The sequence below is a fragment of the Rhamphochromis sp. 'chilingali' genome, assembly GCF_963969265.1.
Source record: "Rhamphochromis sp. 'chilingali' genome assembly, chromosome: 1".
Classification (NCBI taxonomy): domain Eukaryota; kingdom Metazoa; phylum Chordata; class Actinopteri; order Cichliformes; family Cichlidae; genus Rhamphochromis; species Rhamphochromis sp. 'chilingali'.
Genome location: NC_137929.1, coordinates 39,488,793 through 39,513,620, shown reverse-complemented (window position 1 = coordinate 39,513,620; position 24,828 = coordinate 39,488,793). Strand labels below are relative to the sequence as shown.

At 40.3% G+C, this 24,828-nt stretch overlaps 1 protein-coding gene across 1 annotated transcript; it reads right to left on the bottom strand.

Annotated features, from left to right (window-relative positions):
* Positions 1 to 462: 462 nt before the first annotated feature.
* LOC308408055 (Fc receptor-like protein 5) lies at positions 463 to 21,058 on the bottom strand (the record flags this gene model as incomplete). Its single annotated transcript, XM_080900120.1, has 13 exons — positions 463 to 1,647; positions 1,955 to 2,005; positions 2,277 to 2,342; positions 2,468 to 2,575; positions 2,847 to 3,086; positions 4,364 to 4,627; positions 10,038 to 10,337; positions 13,990 to 14,268; positions 14,380 to 14,643; positions 15,099 to 15,365; positions 17,351 to 17,381; positions 18,967 to 19,080; positions 20,993 to 21,058. 13 exons carry the CDS (start codon positions 21,056 to 21,058, stop codon positions 1,622 to 1,624), a joined length of 2,076 nt encoding a protein of 691 aa, XP_080756246.1. The 3' UTR covers positions 463 to 1,621.
* Between the last annotated feature and the right edge of the window lie 3,770 nt (positions 21,059 to 24,828).

Genomic DNA, 24,828 nt, shown 5'->3' with positions numbered 1-24,828 from the left:
TACTGTCACTGAAACCTCCACTTCTTTTCATGCTCATAGGATAGCTCTCTCTCTCTCTCTCTTTTAATGGGCGTGCCCCTCTCACACACTGTTTAAGCTTTTTGATTCATATTTTTTATAATCAAATATTTAAAAAAAACAATGATGAAAGAAATAGAATATGAAGTATTTAAAATGAGCTCAAATGTAAATATATGAAGCAGTAATGTTGATGTGTGTGTAGTGAAAGTATTCCTTCTGTGAAAGGACTGCTGCTATCTACCCGAACAAATGTGACTGGAGTTTGTTTTAGAACTTAGATTTTATGCTATTTATGCCTTTTTTGCTGCTCTTTTTAAAATGTATTCTTTTAAAACTGTATTGTGTTACGGGTTCAAATATTGAGGGTGAGCACAAAAAACAACAATTGGTCCAGGAGAGTCGGTCAAACAATGATTTTAATGAACACACGCATGGGGAGATGAACACTGCACACAGACAGCATCGATCTCCGCCCAATAATACACAAGCAGTTGTTTTTATAACATCAGGGTATCATTTATGACACCGCCTCATGCGTCAAAGCAGATACAATACATGCATAAGTTTCAAAACCACAAATGTTCTGTTGACGACTTTTGACACATTTAAAAGGACATCTTCTCCGTCTCGAGGCCAGGTGCTTCCTATTAATCTTCTAACTCTCGCTTATCTCCTGGAACAAACTGTCCCTTAGGCAGACACAATTTTGCAGTCACAAGCTTTTGCAAACTATTATTTGAATACTTACCTAAACATGAGTATAACTACTGTTTGTGTGTGTGTGTGTGTGTGTGTGTGTGTGTGTGTGTGTGTGTGTGTGTGTGTGTGTGTGTGTGTGTGTGTGTGTGTGTGTCTCGACCTCAAAATGCACTCGGCCTCACCCCGCCCGTTGACGCTTCTGACCTTTTACCAGACAGAAGCTCTCTGTGATAGGTGTAATAATCTTAACTAAGAACATGTGTAATCTATTGAATAAATGCTTTGATGAAATGATAATTAATGTAATGGTAATGATGGTTATGAATAGTAGCAGTAAAATATTTCCCTGATCTCCACAATTGCTTATTGCACTGTAGAGGCTGGTGAGAAACAGTATTTCGTGTCAGGCTGGGTAACACCATACGAAATGACAGTAAACTTCTTGAGTCTTGAGTCCAGTGGGATATTTTCATAGTATTTGAGTACTTCTTTTCCTGAAGGAATGGTTTAAAAAATTCCTCCACCACTTGCTATTAACAGCTAATCATAAATGATGTGATAATCAGTGCGCCCCAGGGTGGCTGTGGCTACAATGTAGCTTGCCATCACCAGTGTGTGAATGTGTGTGTGAATGTGTGGATGACTGAATGAGTAAAGCGCTTTGGGGTCCTTAGGGACTAGTAAAGCGCTATATAAATACAGGCCACAGGCCATAATGGTAGCTACTTTACTGATAATTCTTATGAATTGTTATCAATATAGAAAGGTGAAGATGTCCATGCAGAGTGAACTCAGACAGAAAATATGTGTTTAATCTGGTCAAATTGATCTTGAAAATGACTGAACATCCAGCCTGTAGAGCTGTCCACAGAACAGCTCAGGATCATGCTGCTCTCTGGACCTACATCACACGGGTCACCCAGTTTCCTAAAGAGCAAAGCACAAATAAATTAAAGATAAATTTACAATTTCAAATATCTTCAGCTTAAATGAGCAGAATTGCAATAATGAGCACATTAGGTGAATGCTCTCTTTCAGGGCGTTAATGAACAACACTGAACATCTGTATAATATACTCTCAGTCTGAAACAGCTGTGCACTACATTAAAATTGTGGGTGTAATCAATTTCTGCCCAAACTAAAATAATAATGTTAGTATTGATTTTAATGATAATCACTGTTATTTTATAACCACACATTTTCCACTAACTATACATTAAAGTTGACACTGTACCGTTTTCAGTATTTCCAGAGCCTCTGATTGTCTCATAGACACAACGATCACCTACAAGTCAGAGAAAATGAGTCACCACATGTCTGTGATACTAATGTGAACACAAGTATTCTTGTCAGTAACATTTATATTAAAATACAATGAGATAAGCTTTGTTGTCAGTGTAAGCACAAACATACCCTGAAATTGGAAAATTTATTATTACTTATAAATGCTGTACATGATTAAATGTTGTTATTGTCTTAGTTTTGTTTAATTCAACAGTGTTAAAGCTGCAGCAGAGAAAAGCATCAGGATATTTTAAACTAGATGAAAAACTAACCATGAAGAAGAGAGGAGTAGACTTGTTGATTTTCATCCTGACTCACCCTCTGCTCATCGGCAGAACCTTTATTAACAATTTAAAATGAAAATATTGCATTTACATGGTTATGTATTATACATTTTTGCAAACGGTTTCCAGTTTAGGAACGTTGCCCATTCAAACACTTTAAAGAGTGAAAAGAGCCTCACCTTTCTTTCTGTAGAGGTTTTTGAACAGGAACAGGAGGAAAATAAATATGACTCCAAAAATGAGTCCAGTGATCATCAGAACAAGAAATGAAGAACTGGATACAGCTACTGCAAATAAGGAAAATGAACTGTTAACTTCAATAAACTGAACTGAACTTGCTGTTTAAATTCTCAGGGATTTATATCTGCTATCACTCTCAAACCAGGGAATTGTATACATGTTAGGCATTTGTGTTAACCACAGTATTGTTGAAAAAAAAATACATGCCTGTTTTAAGATCATATTATAGTGCAGTAGACAAGGTATCTACTGTAAATGTTTTTTGGATAAGCCACCTACAGTAGGTCATGAAAAATAAAATGTTTTGATCCTGCTCACCTTTAACTGACATCCAGCTCTGTGCTGACTCTCTTCCCGAGTACTGACACTTGTAGAAACCGTCATCAGACTTTGACACTGCAGAGATCTTCAGCTCCCCTCGGGTATCATTTTGAATAATTTCGTCATTGTGATAAAAAATCACATTGGAAAGTATTTTCTCTCTTGAACTGCAGCTCAGACTCACAGACGTTTCTTCAGTCACAGGATGAACAGGACTCACCAGGATAGGATCATAATCTGCAAAACAGGCAAATCACATTAGTTCTGGTCACACTTTTAGGGATGGAAAGAGCCTTAACAACAACAACAACAAACTGAATTGCACAAAGTTAGAGTTTTTAAAACCCTCCTGTCGTGTTTACCTCTCGTCCCTTACTTTAGTGTTTTTCGGTCCGTTTTAACTGCTCTTAAATTAGCACAAAAGACATTTTTGAAAACCAAACTCAGTTCCTGTGGATCTTTCAGTGGATCTTTTAGTGGTCATTCGCTGGGCCATTCAGGGGGTCATTCAGTGAGTGAGCGAGTGAGTGGATTCCCATTCATTTCCTATGGTGGTCATTTTTGATGGGGAACACCACAGGTTTAACAAGGTTGATTAAAACACTCAAAATTCAATGAGAGAGGTGATCATTACTTTTTTATGTTCTCAGCTTTAGTCACTGATCACTTTATGGTCTCCGTGTTGTCTGTGTTTCTGTCTTTCAGTATTCCCATACCTTCCTCTCTCCTCCTTGTGTTAAATTAGTCTTCTTTCTCCATCTAATTGTCTTCTTTCCTTTTTTTTAGTTACAGTTTGATCTTGTTTATCTTGTCTAGTTTTATTTCCTGTCCTTATTCTCAGGAATTTCTTGATTGTTTTCAGTTGTGTCTGGTTCCCTGCTTGTTTCATTTCCCCTCACTATCTCTTGTATATAGTTTTTTATTTTTATCTTTTCTTGTTTCGTCCGTGGAGGTGTGTGTTACCTAGGTCTGTTTTCCGTGTACTTCATGAGTGCTCCACATTATTTCTGATATTTGGATTGCATCATTTCTTTATTTACTTCGGATTTTGAATGTTGGAAATCCCAAGAATAATCAGCATTTTTTTTTATGAAAAATCACTGTGTTATCCACATGTTTCCTGTGTCCTGCCTGTGAGTCTGCAATATAAATTTAGTGTACCAGATTTTTTAACTTTGGGGTTTTCTGTAGGAAGGAGTCTAGGCAGAGAAGTGCAGACTTCCTTCCCCTGGCCACTCTTCTATGGGCTCACTGTTGTTGTACAGGGACTGAATACGCTGTGACAACAGGCAGGGTACCCCAAGAGATGTGATCAAATGCATTCTCTAAATCCATCAAGCAAAATTGCCCCTGACAACATAGCTCCTAGGATCACTGGAATCCACAAACCCCTCCACTGTGATAAAGTGGAGATTCACAGAGGGGAAATTTCTGAACCATTGAGGAAAATATTTAGGTCTTCTTTGCCACATACAATGACTTACACCAGGTTATTGGGGTAATCATTTACATACCGTGTACAGTGATGTTGACTGCATTGCTGAAGTCTCCTGATTCAGATTCACACCAGTACACTGCAGTATCTGACTTTGATGTGTTGATGTTGTATGTAGATCCAGTCATTCTGCTCCAGTTAGAAGAGTTCAGTTGGCCATTATCAGAAAACTTCCTCACTCTCCACTTGGCAGAGTTTCCCTCACAGGTCAGTGAGACAGAGTCAGAGGTGAAGTGTTGCACTCTGTCAGGACTCACTGTGAGAGACGCTGCTGAATGAACATCTGAAAACAACATGCAGCGAAGAGTCAAAGCTCAGAGATGTTAAATATTATTTTAATTTATCTGGTATATTTTTTTTACTATGTGCTAATAAGTTATAAGTTAACAAGATGTTCGTTTTGGTCAACCTAAAAATTGTACCCTGGATAAGAATGGCAGCATTGTTATGTGTACAAATAAATAAATCTCAAACAACACTATTCAAAACCTTAAGCCATGCCTCATTTCTTAATAGTTTGTAAGGAAAACGGGAAATGGAAACATGCAAACATAAATGAATGTATCATATATAAGACAAGGATTGTGTGTATAAATAAAGTAAAACTTTGGTATTACCACCTTTATTTTTTAACATAAGCTGAACTCTCGTAGGCAAAATGTCTTGTAATTTATTTAACTAGTCCTCCGGAATAGTACTTAAAGAAGTTAAAATGATGCCAAACAGACTACCAGTGTCGTAAAAGAATATCTGGATTGAAAAACACACAGCGGTCTCTGTTGGGAACCCTATCAAATTGTTTATTGTATGAAGAATAAACAAGTGCATCTCCATTATTATCTAACATGCATATATGTATATACACACACCAACACACACACAGGTACGCACGTGGACACAAATACATGTATACATATACACATGCATACATCATCCAATGAGATAAAACACCAGAATAACTAAAATAAAAGTGGTGTCAAAGAGATCCGAAAGCCTTTGAAAATAGATAGGTCGTCAAACTTGATTTGAAAATTACAAAAAAAATTACAAGGAAGAGGATTTTATAAAAGAGGGAAGACTGTTGCAGAGTCTCGGAGTGGCGATGGAGGAAGCCCTGTCACCTCTGGATTTTAACTGGGAGCGTGGAACCAGTAAAAGCATCTGACTGGAGGAACGCAGAGTTCGAGTGGGTAGGTGCAGGCTAAGGAGATCTGAAATGTAAGCTGGAGCCAAGCCATGGAGGGCTTTAAAAACAAATAATAAAACCTTGAAATCAATTTGGTATATAACTGGCAGCCAATGTAAAGCTGTGAGTATCGGAGTAATACTGTCTCTCTTTCTGGTGTCCGTCAGGAGCCTTGCGGTCGCATTTTGAACAAGTTGCAGGCGGAACAGGCTTGATTGACAGACGCGTAAATAAAGAGAGTTACACTATTCACGATGTGATGAAATGAAGGCATGGATAATGGTTTCCAGATCTTTAGATGACAAGATAGTTTTGAGTTTAGAAATGCTCCTGAGCTGGAAGAAACTGCCACAAACAACTGTAGAATCAAAAATGAAAACAAGATTTTTAACATGGGGATGTAGATTAGCTGATCGTGGGCCCAAGTCATTTCTTATGAGACTAACAGAGTCTTGTTTGCCAAAAATTCTAATGTCACTTTTGTCATGGTTTAGTTTGAGAAAGTTCAAAGACATCCAGCAATTTATGTCACTAAGACAATCTGAAACTTTCTGCAATGTGCTATCAATGCCTGGTTTTAAAGAGAGATGTGTATCATCTGCATTAGAGTGATAGGAAATTTGGTGTTTCTGAAAAATAGAGCCTAATGGGAGCATGTATAGGGAGAATAAGACAGGGCCCAGAATAGAGCCCTGAGGCATTCCACAAGCAAGTGTAAGCAGGGCAAGAGTATTTCTTTCCCTGCATCACGGAGTATGCTCTGCTCTCTAAGGAAGAGGCAAACCATTTTAGAGCACAACCTTGAATATCAACGCATGTCTTCAAACAGTTTAATAGGATTGTGTGGTCAACCATGTCAAATTCTGCACTCAGGTCTAGAAGAATTAAAACTGTACTTTTTCTAGAGTCACCAGCATATCATTGAACACCTTCAGTAGAGCAGACTCTGTGCTATGGAAGGCTCAGAAACTAGACTGATATTTATCCAGAATACTATGTGTATCTAAGAATGAGGACAATTGATGGGGGGACAACTTGTCATGGTCCTGGGTCATTATGACCCAGCGTTCTCAATTTTCTTGTGTTTTTGCATTATGTTTATTTCATTTGTTATTTTAAGAATTTATTCTGTGGTGCACATTTCATGTTAAACAAGTTTGTGAATTTTCCATTAAGACTCATCATAAAAACTAAAATAATAAATATATTATCACTACTCGTTTGTTAGATTTTGGACTGTTTGTTATTTATGGCCTGTATGTCTCATTAATCTGAGCTTAAATGCCTTAAATTCTAAAAAAAACCTGAATTTCTGGATGATTCTGAATGAAAGAAATAATCAGACGAAACATACTGTACTATTTATCACCGTCTACTTTGGGTTAAACACACCAAGGACATTTTTTGAAACCGTTTAAAATTTTTATACAGTCACATAAAGTAACATTTGTTATGTTTCCAGTCAAAAGTGACCGGGAATATTTCATTTGTGTACATCTGACCCTTGTCTGACTAGTTTCTGCATCCCAGAAACTGCTGGTAAATTCATTTCTGGATCTATACACATCACCCATATATGCTTTGGTTTCTTTCTGGGTTACCTCCTTCCAATTCTTTTTGTAAATCTGTTTCCCCTCCAAGTTGGTCATGTTTACCACTGGGTTTGATGGACCCAGTCCAGAATAGTTCAAAGCAGGATTTGATGTCATCAATACAGGACACAATAAATTTTGTTGGTGCTCTGGTCATCCTGATGACATTTTCAGCTGAAAACTAACTTAATTCTCAGGTGGGGATAAGTTCCCATTCTTTTACTTGAATCTGACAGCAAACTCTTCATCACTGGATTCCTCCCGATCAGTCATTTCTTGGTCTGGATTGCACAGATTATGTTCCCTGCCGTCTTCAGCTTCTGACACTTCCTTATCTAATCCATCCTCACTGTCAATTTCCTGGCCACATTTGTCCTCACTAATGTGGTGATCAAGTAGCCTCACATAGGGTATATCAACCTGCCATGATGTTGCCAAACAGTGACCTTTGAGTAAGACCTCAAAAAAGCATTATACATCAAAGCTACAAGAACAGTTCAGTGCTGTTGAAACAATGTTGCAGCTGTCAACACAGGAGTTGTTTCCATGGAAGAGAGGCTCTAGTGGACAGCAATTACCAAAGTGGCTACCAGAGAACCCAAGGTGCTTGTACAGTGGGGCAAAAAAGTATTTAGTCAGCCACCGATTGTGCAAGTTCCCCCACTTAAAATGATGACAGAGGTCAGTAATTTGCACCAGAGGTACACTTCAACTGTGAGAGACAGAATGTTAAAAAAAAAATCCATGAATTCACATGGTAGGATTTGTAAAGAATTTATTCGTAAATTAGGGTGGAAAATAAGTATTTGGTCACCTCAAACAAGGAAAATCTCTGGCTCTCACAGACCTGTAACGTCCTCTGTAAGAAGCTTTTCTGTCCCCCACTCGTTACCTGTATGAATGGCACCTGTTTTGTCATGGTCCCCGTGCCTGCTCGGCTGGCCCTGTGTGGCTACATGTTATGTTTTGTCTATTCTCTCTCTCCTCTCTCTCTGCTCGCTGCCTGGGCGGAGCTCATTGTGAGCTCCCAGCCTCCACCACCTGTAGGCAATCACCTGTGGCTCCTCACCTTGTTTGCTCCCGCTACTTAAGGCAGTGACTGAGAGCACCTCGCCGCTGGACTATTGAGTAACGCTCGTCAGTGCTACTTTAGCCTCGGCCAGTTTTGAGCTCTGTCCGTGAAAGTTCCGTGCTAACTCTTGTTCTCTGTATGCAGATTTCTCGTGCTTGGTTTGGGGACTCTGGACGCTTTTCCCGACCCCTCTCTGCACCCCTGGGAACCCTGGCCCCCTTCTCCTTCACCTGTATATAGTGCACCTGGAGTGTGTAAATAAACCTGTTTTTCTGAGATTTCAGTCTGTGCCGAGTCCTCCCTGCTCCTCCGTGACATGTTTGAACTCATCATCTGTATAAAAGACACCTGTCCACAGCCTCAAACAGCCAGACTCCCAACTCTGCCATGGCCAAGACCAAAGAGCTTTCGAAGGACATCAGGAAAAGTATTGTAGACCTGCACCAGACTGGGAAGAGTGAATCTACAATAGGCAAGCAGCTTGGTGTGAAAAAATCAACTGTGGGAGCAATCATCAGAAAATGGAAGACATACAAGACCACTGATAATCTCCCTCGATCTGGGGCTCCACGCAAGATCTCATCCCGTGGGGTCAAAATGATCATGATCAAAGGTCACCATCAGTAACACACTACAACGGCAGGGAATCAAATCCCGCAGTGCCAGACGTGTTCCGCTGCTGAAGCCAGTGCATGTCCAGGCCCGTCTGAAGTTTGCCAGAGAGCACATGGATGATACAGCAGAGGATTGGGAGAATGTCATGTGGTCAGATGAAACCAAAGTAGAACTTTTTGGTATAAACTCAACTCGTCATGTTTGGAGGACGAAGAATACTGAGTTGCATCCCAAGAACACCATACCTACTGTGAAGCATGGGGGTGGAAACATCATGCTATGGGGCTGTTTTTCTGCCAAGGGGACAGGACGACTGATCCGTGTTAAGGACAGAATGAATGGGGCCATGTATCGTGAGATTTTGAGCCAAAACCTCCTTCCATCAGTGAGAACTTTGAAGATGAAACGAGGCTGGGTCTTCCAACATGACAATGACCCAAAACACACCGCCCGGGCAACAAAGGAGTGGCTCCGTAAGAAGCATTTGAAAGTCCTGGAGTGGCCTAGCCAGTCTCCAGACCTCAACCCCATAGAAAATCTGTGGCGGGAGTTGAAAGTCCGTGTTGCTCGGCGACAGCCCCAAAACATCACTGCTCTCGAGAAGATCTGCATGGAGGAATGGGCCAAAATACCAGCTACTGTGTGTGCAAACCTGGTAAAGACCTATAGTAAACGTTTGACCTCTGTTATTGCCAACAAAGGTTATGTTACAAAGTATTGAGTTGTATTTTTGTTATTGACCAAATACTTATTTTCCACCCTAATTTACGAATAAATTCTTTACAAATCCTACCATGTGGATTCATGGATTTTTTTTTTCACATTCTGTCTCTCACAGTTGAAGTGTACCTCTGGTGCAAATTACTGACCTCTGTCATCATTTTAGGTGGGGGAACTTGCACAATCGGTGGCTGACTAAATACTTTTTTGCCCCACTGTATGTGTGTGTATATATGCGCATGTATGCGTGTGTCTGTCCAACTTTTAAATCTGTGAATTTGACCAGAATGCAACATGAGAGTTAAAAATGACAAAAAAGTCTGACTGAAAATGAGGAGTGGCTCATAACTTTTGCACATTGCTGTATATTAATTTTTTCTTTTTTGCTATCACTGTAATTGATGAAGGAAAGAGTTACAAAACAAGGAACAAATAAATTCAGTCTGGCTTGATCATAGTCAGAAATGACATAACTTCAGCTCATTGGAATAAACAGAAACAAACTGACCTGCAGACCAGACAAACTTTGGTTGACTGTGATCGGTGTGATACTCTGGGTCTCCTCTTCCAGCTCTGCACACATATCCTGCTGTGTGTGTCTGTCCATGAATGATGTAGGAGTCCTGTGCAGTCCCACTGCCATCAGGTAGCAGCTCATAACTGGAGGATTTCTCTGATAGATCAGGAACAGCTTTATACCAGTAGAAGCTCCATCCTGCAGACGGATGTTCAACCTCACAGTTCAGAGTTACTGAGGCTCTAGGACTCAGCCATGATGGAGACACAGTGAGGACAGGACGGGGTTTATCTGCTTGAAAGACATTTCCCATTATGAAAACACATTACAGTGTGAATATGATATAGTTTATTTTTTCTTAGTCCATTTAACTATCACACTTTTGTCAGTTCATAAATTATTCTTTTCCTGTGATCTGGATGATGCTTCTCTCAGACATACTGATCATAACAACAGATTTACCAGAAAACACAAGACTTCTTATTAATGTAAAGTTCAGATGCCAGACCTCACAGGAGGAGATGCACATAAGCTGACAAATTGAAAATCTCATAAATCACATCATCAATAAAACAAACTTAATCATCAGGTTTTTGCATCTCCACACACACACGCGCACACACATACATTCTTTGCATTCTGATTTTCTTCCCATATAAATGAGCTCAGATTCTGCTTAGAGTAATATTTAGTATCAGACCAAATTGGTCGGTCAGTCTGTAATAAACTGGCTCTTTTTAGGGTGTATTATCATCTTAAGATGCAAGCCTCCTGCTTGAGCTGTCTGGAGGTGATTGGGGGTGCTGAGGATGGTAGTAATAACCAAAGTAACACAGGAACAATATTTTTGATGTTTTTCTTCATCATTTATGTGTTTTGTGTTAAACACTTAAAGTCATAGTGAAACAGACAGTGTGTTTCTGTGTGTTTTATTTATTTTGTATGAGATGATAAGGCAGGATGACTTTTATTCTTTTTTGAGCAAAATCATAATTGTTTTCATAGTTACAGGGCGTTTGAAATTACAAATGGCTAGTTTATTTATTTCAATATTGTACTACGTGAGGGAGCAGCATATCAGCATTGCTCTCCGATACCCCCCGTATCCCTCCCTAAAACTCCTCTTAAAAACACAGCAACAAATATCAATACCTCACAAAATGGAACATGGGATGTGGGAGCACACAGAGGCCAGCAGGTGGATGAGAGAAAGGGGAGGCTAGAGGAGAAACCCGAGGCGGCCACCGGTACGAGTGTCAGGTGAACTGAACTTTAGTTCAGTTCTTACCTTGTGGGAGCGCATGAATAATAATGAATAATCATAACGAGACAGGGGAAGCTAGACTGAATAGAATGAACGTAAAAATATGGGACCTTCACAGTAAAACAAGAAACATGATGAGGGAGTGGAAGAGAGGCAGACGAGATGGAGCGAGGGAACATGAAGGAGAGTACAGACACGATGGGCTGGGGAAACATGAATAAACACGATGGAATAAAAGACGAGGGGCAACAAGGCACAAGAACTCACAATTAAATAAACACTGACACACAGCGGGAGACTGACTATGGAATGTAGCAATTGTCAGCCACTTCCTCTACATGGATGACATCAAGCTGTATGCCAAGAGTGATTCATTGATCTACACCAACAGGATATACAGCAACAACATTGGAATGCCATTCGGACTGGAGAAGTGTAGTTGGATGATAACAAAGAGAGGGAAGGTAGTCAGAACTGTGGGGATCGCATCAAAAGCTACAAGCACCTGGGAATCCCACAGGCAAAACAGAACCATGAAGAGGCATCTAGGAAAGTTGCAACCACCAAGTACCTGCAGTGCGTCAGGCAAGTCCTGTGGAATCAGCTGAACGATAAGAACATAATCCGGGCTGTCATCATCTAAGCCCTGCCTGTGATCAGGTAACCTGCCAGGATAATAAGCTGGCCAAAGGCCCCTGCACGGTATGTACCACTGGCAGATAGAAGAAGTGGCTGACTTCCAGAAATCCTACCAGTGGCTGGACAAAGCCGGAATGAAAGACAGCACGGAAGCACTAACCATAGCAGTACAAGAACAAGCTCTGGGCACAAGAGCCATAGAGGCTGGGCTCTATCACACCAGGCAAGACTGCAGGTGCAGGCTGTGTAAAAATGCCCCTGAGACAATCCAGCACATAACAGCACGGTGCAAGATGGTAGCAGGCGGGGCATACATGGAACGCCACAACCACGTGGCCGGCATAGTATACAGAAACATCTGTGCAGAGTATGGCCTGGAAGTCCCGAGGTCAAAATTGCAGACGACCACTAGGGTGGTCGAGAATGACTGAGCTAAGATCTTCCAAATACAGAGGAAAAAATAGTGAACCAACCGGACACAGTAGTGATAGAGAAGCAGAGGTAGATGGCCATAGTGATAGATGTATTGATACCAAAAGGCAACAGGAAGAAGGAACACGAGAAGCTGGAGAAATACAAAGAAGAGCTGGAGAAGATGTGGAGGGTGAAGGTAACAGTGGTCCCCGAGGTATTCGGACCATTCGGTGCACTGACCCCCAAGCTAGGCGAGTGGCTCCAGCAGATCCCGAGAACAACATCAGAGATCTCTGTCCAGAAGAGCGCAGTCCTAGGAACAGCTAAGATACTGCGCAGGACCCTCAAGCTCCCAGGCCTCTGGTAGAGGACCCGAGCTTGAAGGATGGACTGCCCACAGAGGCGAGTGGGGAAATTTTTTTTTTTTTACACATTTTAGCTCTTCGGAAAAAAGTAAGTAAATTGCAGTGGGTTTTAAAATGCTTGTTTCACATAAGAAATATGTTCAAAATTCATACAAAATAAACCCTGTAGACCATTTGCAGACGTCATCAAGTCACTATTTCTCTTTCTAGGATGCCCGATAATCCAATAATCCAATAATCCAGCTGAACAAAGACAACATTAAATCACTTCTTGTAGCTCTATCAGTAACCAAAACAAATAATCAAAGAGAAGCATAAATACTGCAATCTAAAAATAATGAATAATGCCTACTTTTTTTTTTTTGCAGAACTAGTGTAATCTCAATAGTCTCCTGTTACAGCTAAATGGTAAAATGGCCTGTGTTTATATAGCGCTTTATTAGTCCCTAAGGACCCCAAAGCACTTTACATATCCAGTCATCCACCCATTCACACACACATTCACACACTGTCTGCAGCTGTCTGGAGGTAGTGAAGTTTGTGGTAATAACAACCATAACATTATTTTAGCTTCCCTTACTCAATTTTCCTCCATCTGCAGCCTTCAATATTCTCACTGAAGCTCCAAATATTATTCTTCATCTTTACGTTTTTGTTTTCATCTCTTCTGATGATCCAGTTCAGGGTCACAAGATATTGGACCCTATGCCAGACAGTGGTGCAGTACCCTGTGGGAGGAACTTGGAGAACCCGGAGACAATCCATGCAGAAGCAGGGAGAGCATTCAAACTCCACATAAAAAGATCTCGGCCAGATGGTGGATTTGAAACCAGTGCTAACCACTGAGCCACCATGGAGCTTGTATTTGTCATGGTGAATTAAACAGTGGACTTTTTTCTGTACTGTAAGAGATTGCAGTATTTGCATAAGATGCTAGGCCAAGATGACCTTGTTTTTTTTAATAGAAATTGTAGATTTGTGGTTATTTGTTGAAGGAGTTGAAAAATAATACATCTCCGATCCTATTTATTTCTGTCATTATTGTCCTCAGGTGATGGAGCAGCAGGTCAGCATTGGCGTCTCTATACCAGCTGAAGGTTCATGACACAAAGTGGTGACAAACTGTCTACAATGAGGCTACTATCAGCTGCAGCTCTTTGTCTGACTAACAATGTAACATGCTTTGTAGACCATTGAATTCATCCTGTTCTGACCATGATGACATTTGTCAAATGGAGATCACACAACAAACATGACTTACTTGATACTGACAATGTGAAGGCTTCACTCCACTCTGTTGAAGAATATGAGTCATCTCTGCGTCGACTCTTACACATGTAGTCTCCACTGCTGGACTCAGAAACTCTGAATGTCACATCATTATTGTGAGTCCACTGTGTGGGTGTCCTGGGTCCTCTCCATTCATACTCCCACTCAGTGGTTTCACCTCCTTCCTGCACCTCACATGTCAGAGTGATCGTCTCACCTCTGAATATCTGAGGCCAGTTGGGTTGTTGTTTTACAACAACTTTATTGGAAACTGTTTACACATATATACAAACAGAAACATGAAATCAACACAGAAAACTTAACATTGTATGTTTGATAATCATGAGTGAATGTATATTTCAAACTAAATGACTGAACTCACAGGTTTTCTCAATGGTGACATCATCACTTCTATCAGTGTAGTAAACTGGGTTTCCTCTTGTTCCTCTGCAGCTGTAGATTCCTCCTTCAGATACTCTGATATCTCTGTTTTGTTGATCTCTGATTTGAACTTCAGAGGTTGTTTGGGTTCGTCTGAACCACTCATATTTCCATCCATCAGAGCTCTGCACAGAGCAGGTCAGTGTCACACTGCCCCCTACTGGTATGATTGTTGTTCCTGCTGTCAGTGTGGCCCTGGGTCTATCTGATGTTATGAAAGAGGAAGACAAATAAATATGTGTTGTCATTATAACAACATAAGAACATTAAAAAAAATACAGTTTATATTTACATTAATATTTCCTGATCTTTAAATAACCACGGTCTAAATGTTTGTCCATTCTATGGCCCTGAATGTAAACTAATGCTGATTAGTTGGTTTAGATAACAGTAATATCATCACTTTAAACTTCATGAAGCTTTTCATGTTTCTTCTTTTCCTTTAGAAATGTAGTTAAATTTAATTTCATCCACGATTGACTCTGTTGTTAAAACTCAATTTGTTAATTTTGTTAATGACAACTTGTGAGTATTGACGCACTGACTTTACACTGGTCCTGGTTAAAGTTCAAGTTCCAATGACAAATTTAATTAAATGTTGTTCAGTTGAGTATTTGAACAGGGATCATACATTTATGCTGTCGGTCACTGAAGACTTACCTAATACAGTTATAGAGACAGTATTACTGATCTTTTTATCACGTGAGCTCACCCTGTCACCAATGCACTGATATTCACCACTGTAACCTGTAGATGTAATTTCTAATTTGGAGTCTTTGTTTGGCCTGTAGGAGAAAACTTCTTGACCATCTCCGTTGATTTTGTAAAACCAGTCAGTGTCTTCTCCTTCATTCATGTCACATTTGAATGTAACAAACTCTCCGATGAAAAAACTGGACCAGCTGGGTTCAATAGTTAGCACAGCATCTAGAATCCAACACAACCACACAGTTAACAATCTGACACACTTCATGTACTATTGAAGGCACAACCTTTGTTTATATTCACAAAATTATAAAGATAGTGATAGATATATAAATAAATAAATAAAAAGAAAAATGTAAAGTGCTTAAGACTGAAACAGTAGTATGTAAACAGAAGTAAGATAAATTAAAAACAAAAAAAGTGAAACGTGTTTTGTCACCTTGAGCGTGTCCAGTGCAGAGAAGCGTGCAGAGCACTAAAATAAAGACAGAAACTTCAGACATGATCAAACTATCAACACTCAAATATGTCTCTGTAGGTTGTCAATCATCATAAAACAGGAAACAGAGTGGAAAGCAGACATGACAAGTTTGACAACATGAACCAGAAGACTGGAAACATGACAGACTAACACAGAAGACCTAAGTGAAACATAACTAAACTAAACTAAACGCAACCAAAGGCAACCAGGTACCTCCCCCTGGTTTATTATTACTAGTCTTATTGTTTGTGGATCTGTATTTCTAGCTTTAGTTGTTGTTTGCTTTGTGATTTCTAGTTCTTGGGTTTTGTTCCTGTGCCCCTCATGTTTAGTGTAGGTTCAGTTCTGTCTTCTTGTTTATTTCCCCAGTCAGTCGTGTCTCATGTCGCAGTTTGTCACTCCTGTCCCTGTGCTCTGTGTTCCCTCTGATCAGTGTCAACGTCGTGCCTCTGTGGCTGTCGTGTGTTTCCTGTTTTATTTTGATAGTCCCCGTCCTGTGTGCAGTGTGTCCAGTTTTGCTTCCCTTTTCTCGTTAAGCCTGGTTTGTCCTGGCTGTGTTGCCACCTGTTCCCCATCATCTTGTTGTCCTGCCTGTGTGTTTAAGTCCTGTGTGTCTCGCTGTCTGTTTTGCCAGGTCGTACCCGCATAATGCTGTGTGTTTCTTTCCTGTTCCAAGTCAATTCCTAGTTTTCAGTTCCTCGTTTATTTTCTAGTGTTTGAGTTTTTAGTTTTGCTTTGTATTTGGATGAGAAGTTTTCCAGTGTTAAATCTGCCATTTTGAGTTTACTCCTCTGTTTACGAGTCAAACATCCTGCCTGCCACACAGAAAACCATGACAACAGATCTTTCTTGGATAAACTAAAGCAGCTCCACATACAGACTCAGATTAGAATGAACCATCAAAACATGTTGATAACAAAACATGAGAGTCCTCTGATCACATGACCTGAAATGGTACAAATGACTGATGCTCTGTTCTTCTTACTAAAACATGTTTATGGATCAGTATAAATCAAACAATAGAAGTCAGTGATGTACTCACAGAATAGGCCCAGCTCACAGAGCAAAGTGGCTCCCATCCTCACATCCAGCAGTGACACGTCTGAAAACTTCTACAACTTTCTGTAAAGAGAGAGAGTGAAGCAGCAGCACAGCAGATACCAAAGAGCTGTGAAGGAAACAAAGAGACTTTTTTTAACTTATTCTCTCTGCTTCCTTCCTTTTTCACTGAAATAGCAACTTAACAAGATCTGACCACAGCATGCTGTGACATCTTTATACTCTCCTGCTGCTGCAGAAACATCAGGTACTTTCTTTATGAAAAGGCCTGTAATACAAAAACTAAACTGAAAAAAACAGACATGCAGTAAGATTTATTATACAAATATCAGTGTGACTGAGCAGCTAAAAAGGCAAAATAAGATCACAATATTATTACAACTTTTAAATGTGAAGTTTTTAGGTTATCTTACGTGCCAAAAACACAACAAGAACACAGCTCTGGCTGCACCTTCACACACCGCACACACCGAATACTGTTTGTCATAAACCATTAGAAGCATCAAATCACAGCATCGAAGCATCATCATACAGAAACATACATAAAAAGACACAAAATGCTAATGTTGCACTAAAGGCTGCTGCACAAAATCATTACATTGCTTCAAATATCCAATTAATACATTTCCATGAACAAATACAGTCATCTGTCCAGGGTGTATCTCACCTCTCATCAGCTGGGATAGGCTCCAGCCCACCTGAGACACAGAACTTTATAAACAACCAAGAAAACAGATTCATACAACATTAAGGTTTTCTTAACTGACAAAGCTGAGCTTGACTCATTTAAAGTATTTCATTACACTAATGCAAAACAGAAATAGTGTCCCTAACCAGAAGTGGGCACGAGGCAAGAAGAAGTCCTGCCCTCTCTCTCAGATTAAACGTGCTGCTGTTTTCATGGTGATGTAAGCTGTGTCAGTGACAACACAGTGGGCTGGTTCCTGGGAAATGTGAGTAATGTTTTGTTTTTTGTTTTTTTAAACTGAAATTTAAATAAAACTCTGTCTGACTCTTTTATAAACTGTTTCCACTGAGAACTATAGAACTATAGAGCAAAGCTGCAAACAGAGCCACCGTATGAATGCAATATTTGTGTTTCTTGCTTGGTTTCCTGATGCACATATTTTTGTATATATTTCATATATACACATATGTGTGTGTGTGTGTGTGTGTAGGCATGTGTGTGCGAGTGTGTGCGTGTGCGAGTGTGTGCGTGTGTGAGTGTGTGAGTGTGTATGCTTGTGTTTGGGGGTGCGTTTGTGTGACCTCCTGCTTACCAAAAGGGTCATAAAGGCAGGAAGTTCACTAAGCAAGAAAACAGAACCCTCACATAGATGTCCTTATAATAAAACGCTACAGCCTCCCCCACCAACAAACTGGTTGGAGAGGTGGTCAGAGACAAAGGAATGTCTTTGATCATGCTGCTTGAACTAAGACTTACAAATTTAAGTAACACAATGACAACATTTAACAATTTGACTCCAAAATTAATAATTCCTTTCTTGAACTGTCTACTACAGGTTTGTGACTGAGCTTCTTGGAGGTGAGACATGTATCTCATGTTCAGGTGCTTTCTGACACCTGCATCACACCATGGAGGTCTGCAATGATGACTCAAACTACATGGTGAAATTTAAGGCTACATCCACACAAGCCCGGATAGATTTGAAAACGGTGTTTTCATCTGAAAACGCTCCGCGTCCACACTATTGTTTTCAGTCGTTTTCACAGAGTTGTGCGTCCACATTGAATCGGCCGAAAACGCTTCCGTTCCAGTCCTGCCCTGGCGTGAAACGCAAGACGATTCGACCTGCCTCAGTTCTGTCTGCCGTTTATTTACTCTCTGGCTCTTTGAAACGTTGCGGCAAAATATCGTGGAAAAGCACCAAGTTTTTTAATGGACGAACAATGAGGTGGAGTTGTTGCTGCGAGTAACACAAAAGCACAAAGTTGCAAAAGAGAGTGAGAATTAAAGAATTTGAAGAAAAGCTATCTGAAGCATGTACAGACTGATATTTGTTTTAATAGGGCTGTAAAAATTGAGAGCATGCTTATGTGTATATGGGGGTGGGAATACACGTTTGTGTCTGTGAGTGCCTGTACGTCTGTGTCTATATGTCAGGTTGGGTCTTAGACTCCACCTCTCTGGGAACATCTCAGTATGTATGGAGTCCTATGTGCCCTCCCCACACTCCCTGCCGGTGGCTGATGCCCTCAGACGTGGGTGCGTTGGTGGTTCTTGGTGTCTAGGGCTGGGCACTCATGTATGTACCGGCTCACTCCTGGTGGCCGCTTGGTGGGACCTGGCGCCTGTGGTCCAGCTGGGCCTCTTCTCTGGCGTGGGGCACCCTCAGGCCTCTGGGCCTGGGGCTCGGTCCTCTCTGGCACAGTCGGCTGCCAGCAGAGCCCGCGGGCACGTCACTGCAACCCCCTCTGACCTGTGCTCCATGGCTGCTGGGTGACCCCTCGTATGGGGCTCTCCTCAGCCCTTCCCAGGAGGGTGGCACGGTTGTCCCTTTGGTGGTCCTCCTTGGGTCCCCGTACTCTGGGCCCTCTGGATGTCTGGGGCCTGGATCTCCTCCATACCTGCTTCATGCCCTGGGGGACGGGGCTATGGCTCCCCACATCGTTGCATGGAGAAACCTTTTGAATACAAGTGTGCTGATCCACACAGTTGTGCACACAGTTGTGCACACAGGTGTACATACGGGTGTTCACAGACACAAAATACATCTTTCTTGGCTGCTGCCTCAAAGCACATTGTGCGCTGTCAGTCTTGCGTGCTGCACACTAACATGTAATATTAAGTATCTACTGTTATCTACTGTTAGCTAGTTTATTGTGATGGTGTTGTATTTATTATGTTGCTCTTTTTTGTTTGTTTTCTCTTCTGGTTTTTTTTCCACGCTTTAAGGATTTAAAGTGTCTTGCAAGGGGAGAGCAAAAAGAGGTTTGGCCCAGCCTTGAGGCCCTGCTGCAGGAACAGTGTAAAGATGCCACCACAAAGGAGCCAGCAAAGACAAAGAGCCTCCTCCTCTCTTCATTGTCTTTAGACTCTGATTCAGATAAGCAAGCACTGTGTAACAGGGCCCTGAGCTTCTACAGAGCAGAATCCACCATCAGCAAGACAGACTGCCACTGCATGCTGGTCCAGTCACCATTTTGAAAATGTACTCAAAGTAAATAGAACTTTATTTTTAAGTCTGCCCAGGTTTGGCCAGAGATATTATTTGTGTTTCTCTGTTTTGAATCGAAATGCACTTTAAATGTTTGTTTTTTTCCCCCACAAATTAAAAGAGCTTGAGTTACAATATTCATGTCCATGTCCATTATTTGATTCTGTCGCCCACTAAAACCATTTCCAATAAAAATACATTTTATTGGCTTTGGGGAAAATTTTCCTGTGCAATGAAATGTGATTAATCAAGATTAACTAATTACAAAGCCTCTAATTAATTAGATTAATTTTTTAATTGAGTCCCATCCCTAGTTATTACATTAAGTAGTATTATTTATGTATGACAGTGTCTAAGGCAGGACAAACAGGTGCAAAAAAAAAAAAAGAGGGGAAGACGTAATAAAAGGACAGATTACGAATAGAAAGAATATAATGTATGTAATACATTACATACATTACATTATTAAATAATTCAATAATGTATCACCAACCTTGCCTTACACTATCATGTGTACTATACTGGCTACTCAGTAGGGATGTCAAAACTGCAATGAAGGTGCAGACAGTAAGGGACACCACCATTGGGGTTTAAATTCCTGGGACTCTCCATTTTTTGATTTTAGAACTGAAGAAGCATCTCTTCAAGAAACTCCGTAGACACTCAAATATCTCGTAAACAAAACACCTGGGGTTTTACCAGTGTACTATGATTGGTTCCATTTATATTAACCCTTGTGTCATACTGGGCCCTTTTTGGGTCCCTTTGTTTGTTTGCATGAAAGCCATTTTCACTGTGTTGGGTGTAATATAGCCAAACTTGCCAAACGGCTTCGTTTTTGTAAAATATTTAAAATTCCAGTCTGATTTTCTTAAATCAGCCTAACATGGCTGAGCAGCAAAAATACTCACACTGATCACCCTAGGGACCGTTTTGGGCCCATTGACTTCCATTATAAACGCTATTTTTCACGCCAGAAAATTTACGGTCAAAGGGATCGTCAGGTCTCCAGCTTAGGTTTCGTTTTGGACTACAGGCCTTAGAGTTGTAATTTTTTTATTTGTCCACCGGGTGGCGCCCTTGCTTCACATTTGACCTCTGCTGGAAAACAGCGGGCTGCTTGGACAGACCTGCCGGAAATGACGCCTCTTTTCCGGCGTGCAGCAGCGGCTTCGCCCGCTGATCGGGCGGACCATTTTTCGGTCCCTAGGACCATGAGAGGGTGCATTTTTTTTTTTAGTCAACAGGAAATGACGTATTTGTTGTCACGTGGTACCGGAAGTGTGCGCTGGAAAAAGGAGTCCGACGCAACATGCCCCGATCATCGTCGCGAGTTAACCCGGGAGAATGCACTCATTTCGGCCTCGACGAGCAGCATTTGCCGCCTGGAGACCATTTTCTGGTTCTGGAAAAAAAAATAAAAGGCGATCGAAATGACTCTTGGTGCCAATCTTTAGTCCATCTAAAGGCCTAATTATAATAACAATCAAATATTACTTCAAATGTTTTTTTGGGAAAATATTTAGTTTTTTAGTTTTTTTTTTAGTTTTTTTGTAATTTAAAGGGTTAAAACAACGAAAATATAATTAAAACTTTATATGAATATTTCAGGGAGAAGTAGTTTTAAAAGACTGACCAATTTAAAGTGAAAAAAAAAATTAATATTTAATATTTTTATTGCACTTTTTGGGCGTGGTCGATAGTGTGCATTTTATGAAATGCGCTCCTGGAAAAAAAATAAAAGGCGATCGAAATGACTCTTGGTGCCAATCTTTAGTCCATCTAAAGGCCTAATTATAATAACAATCAAATATTACTTCAAATGTTTTTTTTTGAAAATATTTAGTTTTTTTGTTTTTTGGGGCTAAAAAAACAGGGCGTTCATGTAATAAAACTGGGATTTAAAGGGTTAAAACAACGAAAATATAATTAAAACTTTATGTGAATATTTCAGGCAGAAGTAGTCTTAAAAGACTGACTCATTTAAAGTGGTAAAAAATATTAGTATATAACATTTTTATTGCACTTTTTGGGGCGGGACCTTTTTTGGTCCCCAGGGTGATCAACGTAAGTTTTTTAAAGGATGACACAAGGGATCTTAAATACATCACATTATATCTGATGTAGAAACAAATCTTTCTTAGATAAACTAAACCAGCTCCACACATAGGCTCAGATTAGAGTCAACCATCAAAACACGTTAATAACAAAACATGAGAGTCCTCTGATCACATGACCTGAAATGGTACAAATGACTGATGCTCTGTTCTTCTTACTAAAACATGTTTATGGATCAGTATGAATCAAACAATAGAAGTCAGTGATGTACTCACAGAATAGGCCCAGCTCACAGAGCAAAGTGGCTCCCATCCTCACATCCAGCAGTGACACGTCTGAAAACTTCTACAACTTTCTGTAAAGAGAGAGAGTGAAGCAGCAGCACAGCAGACACCAAAGAGCTGTGAAGGAAACAAAGAGGTTTCTGCTTCTTTCCTTTTACACAGAAATAACAACTTCTGACCTCAGCAAGGTGGGGTTTCTTGGAAAATCTACCAAATAGTTACATAAAAACTGGAAGAACACACGTTTGTAGTAGAATCCTAGGATTCAAATGAACAAAAAAAGGGAAATAAAGATCCCTATAAAGATTGTTTGTTTCCATCATGATTGCTGCCACATATAAAACACCAGGACAGGAACACATAATGTACCACACACAACCATAAATGCTTATGGTTGTTGTACAACCTACAAAAACTTATGTAGGTTACATCATAGGCTTTACGAAGATTCACCAGAGAAATCTAAATCAGCCATTATTCACAGTGTCTACCATAAGGCAAAGTAAATGCACACATACCATATAAAGACTGAATGCACTGTATGCTGACATGTGAAATTCACTTTGTCATAAACCATTACTAGCATCACACAAGTGTCTCATCTTTGCCTGCTAGCTTTGTTTGGTAGAAGCTTTATCACCAAAAAATAATTACCCTCACAAGCGTTTGCTGTTGGGTCATTGAGGTAACTCTACATTTGAAGTCTAAAAAAATACATATATTAGATGGGTTCAAACTGACATAGAGGTATAACTGCAGAGATAAAAAATATTAGCAAGCAAGACAACATACTTTTATTTCCCTCCTGTCATCGATGTGATCAACCAGTAGGCCACCTCTGCTACCTCGCAGTCATAAACTGCTGGTGCACTCTAATCACCAGCACACAAAATCATTACCAAACACAGAAGCTGTTCGTAATCCTGCACTTTTTAATGCAAGAGTTAAAACTATAACTAAAAATACTTCCCTTTTAATTTTAAGCTGAGCTTCATTGATGTAAAGTCTCCCACAAACATGAACTATTTTATAGTTCAGTTGTAGTTTTTCATAAATTCATCCACAGGAAATGAGTTAGCTGAAGCAAAACAGAAATTGAGTCCTTAACCAGAAGTGAACACGAGGTGAATTCCTGCCCACTCTCTCAGCTTATCTCTGTGCCCATAAAAGTAGCTGTAACTGTTGTAATCCTTAAGATTTTTTGATTTGTTTTGTTTTGTTTTTTAGCACTTAGTAACCACTGGGCCACCAGTTCAAAAGGTTCAAAGGGAAATGCTGCTGAAATTTAAAAAAAAAATGAACAGGAAGCTGTTCAAACTACAGGACATAATTATTTAGTTATAAAGCACACTGAAGCACAGTGAGCTACAAATACAGAACACTTTTATTGAAATCCAAAACCCATTTGATTAAAATACCATGTGTCTCTTCTATAAACTGTTTGCACTGAGAACAATTGGAATAAATTCAGATTTTACAGCCGTTTTGCTGACCACATACAAGATTCTGTCAGTCTGATATTTGCAGAGCAGAGCTGCAAACACAGCTGCTGTACAAATACTATATTTGTTCTTCTTGTGATTTTCTGACTCACATCTCTTTATACATATTTAACTGCTGCTCAACAAAGTGACAGAGATGTAAATGTGTCAAGCTAGACTCATTAGTTAGTTTGTCCCCACATCACTGTGTACCCACATTTTAAATGTTTTATTGTACACTTCATGGGATGGACAGATGAAAAGGAAGAAGAAAAAGTGTAAGAAAGGATAGAAACACATTAGAGAACCCAGCTTTGCTGTGTGGCCCCCAGTTACTCTTGTTAATTTCTTAGGAAAGGAATAAGTACTAAGATTCCAAATTATTTACTGCCATTCATGAACAGGAAAAATATGTTTTTAGTTGTTAGATGTTATGCCTGATTAATTTCTGACCTTTCAAAGATGGTTAGCATGCCCAAGTGTCCACAAAATATAATGAACAGAAACGGTGACATAGGGCAGCCCTGCGGAGTCCAACACCCACTGGAAACAAGTCTGACTTATTGCTGGTTATGCAGGCAAAGCTTTTGCAATGGGTGTATAAGGATCGAATGGTTCATAGCAACGGGCCAGTACTCCCAAAGCACCTCCCACATAACACACTGAGGAACACGGTCGAATGCCTTCTCCAAGTCCACAAAATACATGTAGACTGGTTGGCTAGGCTTGATAGGGTAAAGAGCTGATCCGCTGTTCCGCGACCGGGATGAAAACTGCATTGATGTGTTAGTGGGACTAAGGAAGTCCTCGAAGAATTACATCCACCGCCCAACAATATCCTCAGTTAAAGTCATCAATGCTCCACCTGCACTGTGTGCCTCCCACACCCAAGTTTTGCTTCAGCCAAGCTGTGTTCCACTTGGTCTGTCCATATCTATCATCTGCCTCTGATGTTCCACAGGCTTGAGGGTATAGAGTATGTATGGGGAGTGTGTGTGTACTGTGTTCATTTCTGTGTGTCTCCATGTGTGTGCGAGTATTTGCATATATGTGCATGAGGGTGGGAATGCACGTTTGTGACTGTGTGTGGCTGTTTGTCTGTGTGTCAGCTCAGATCTTAGACCACCTCTCTCAGAACATCAC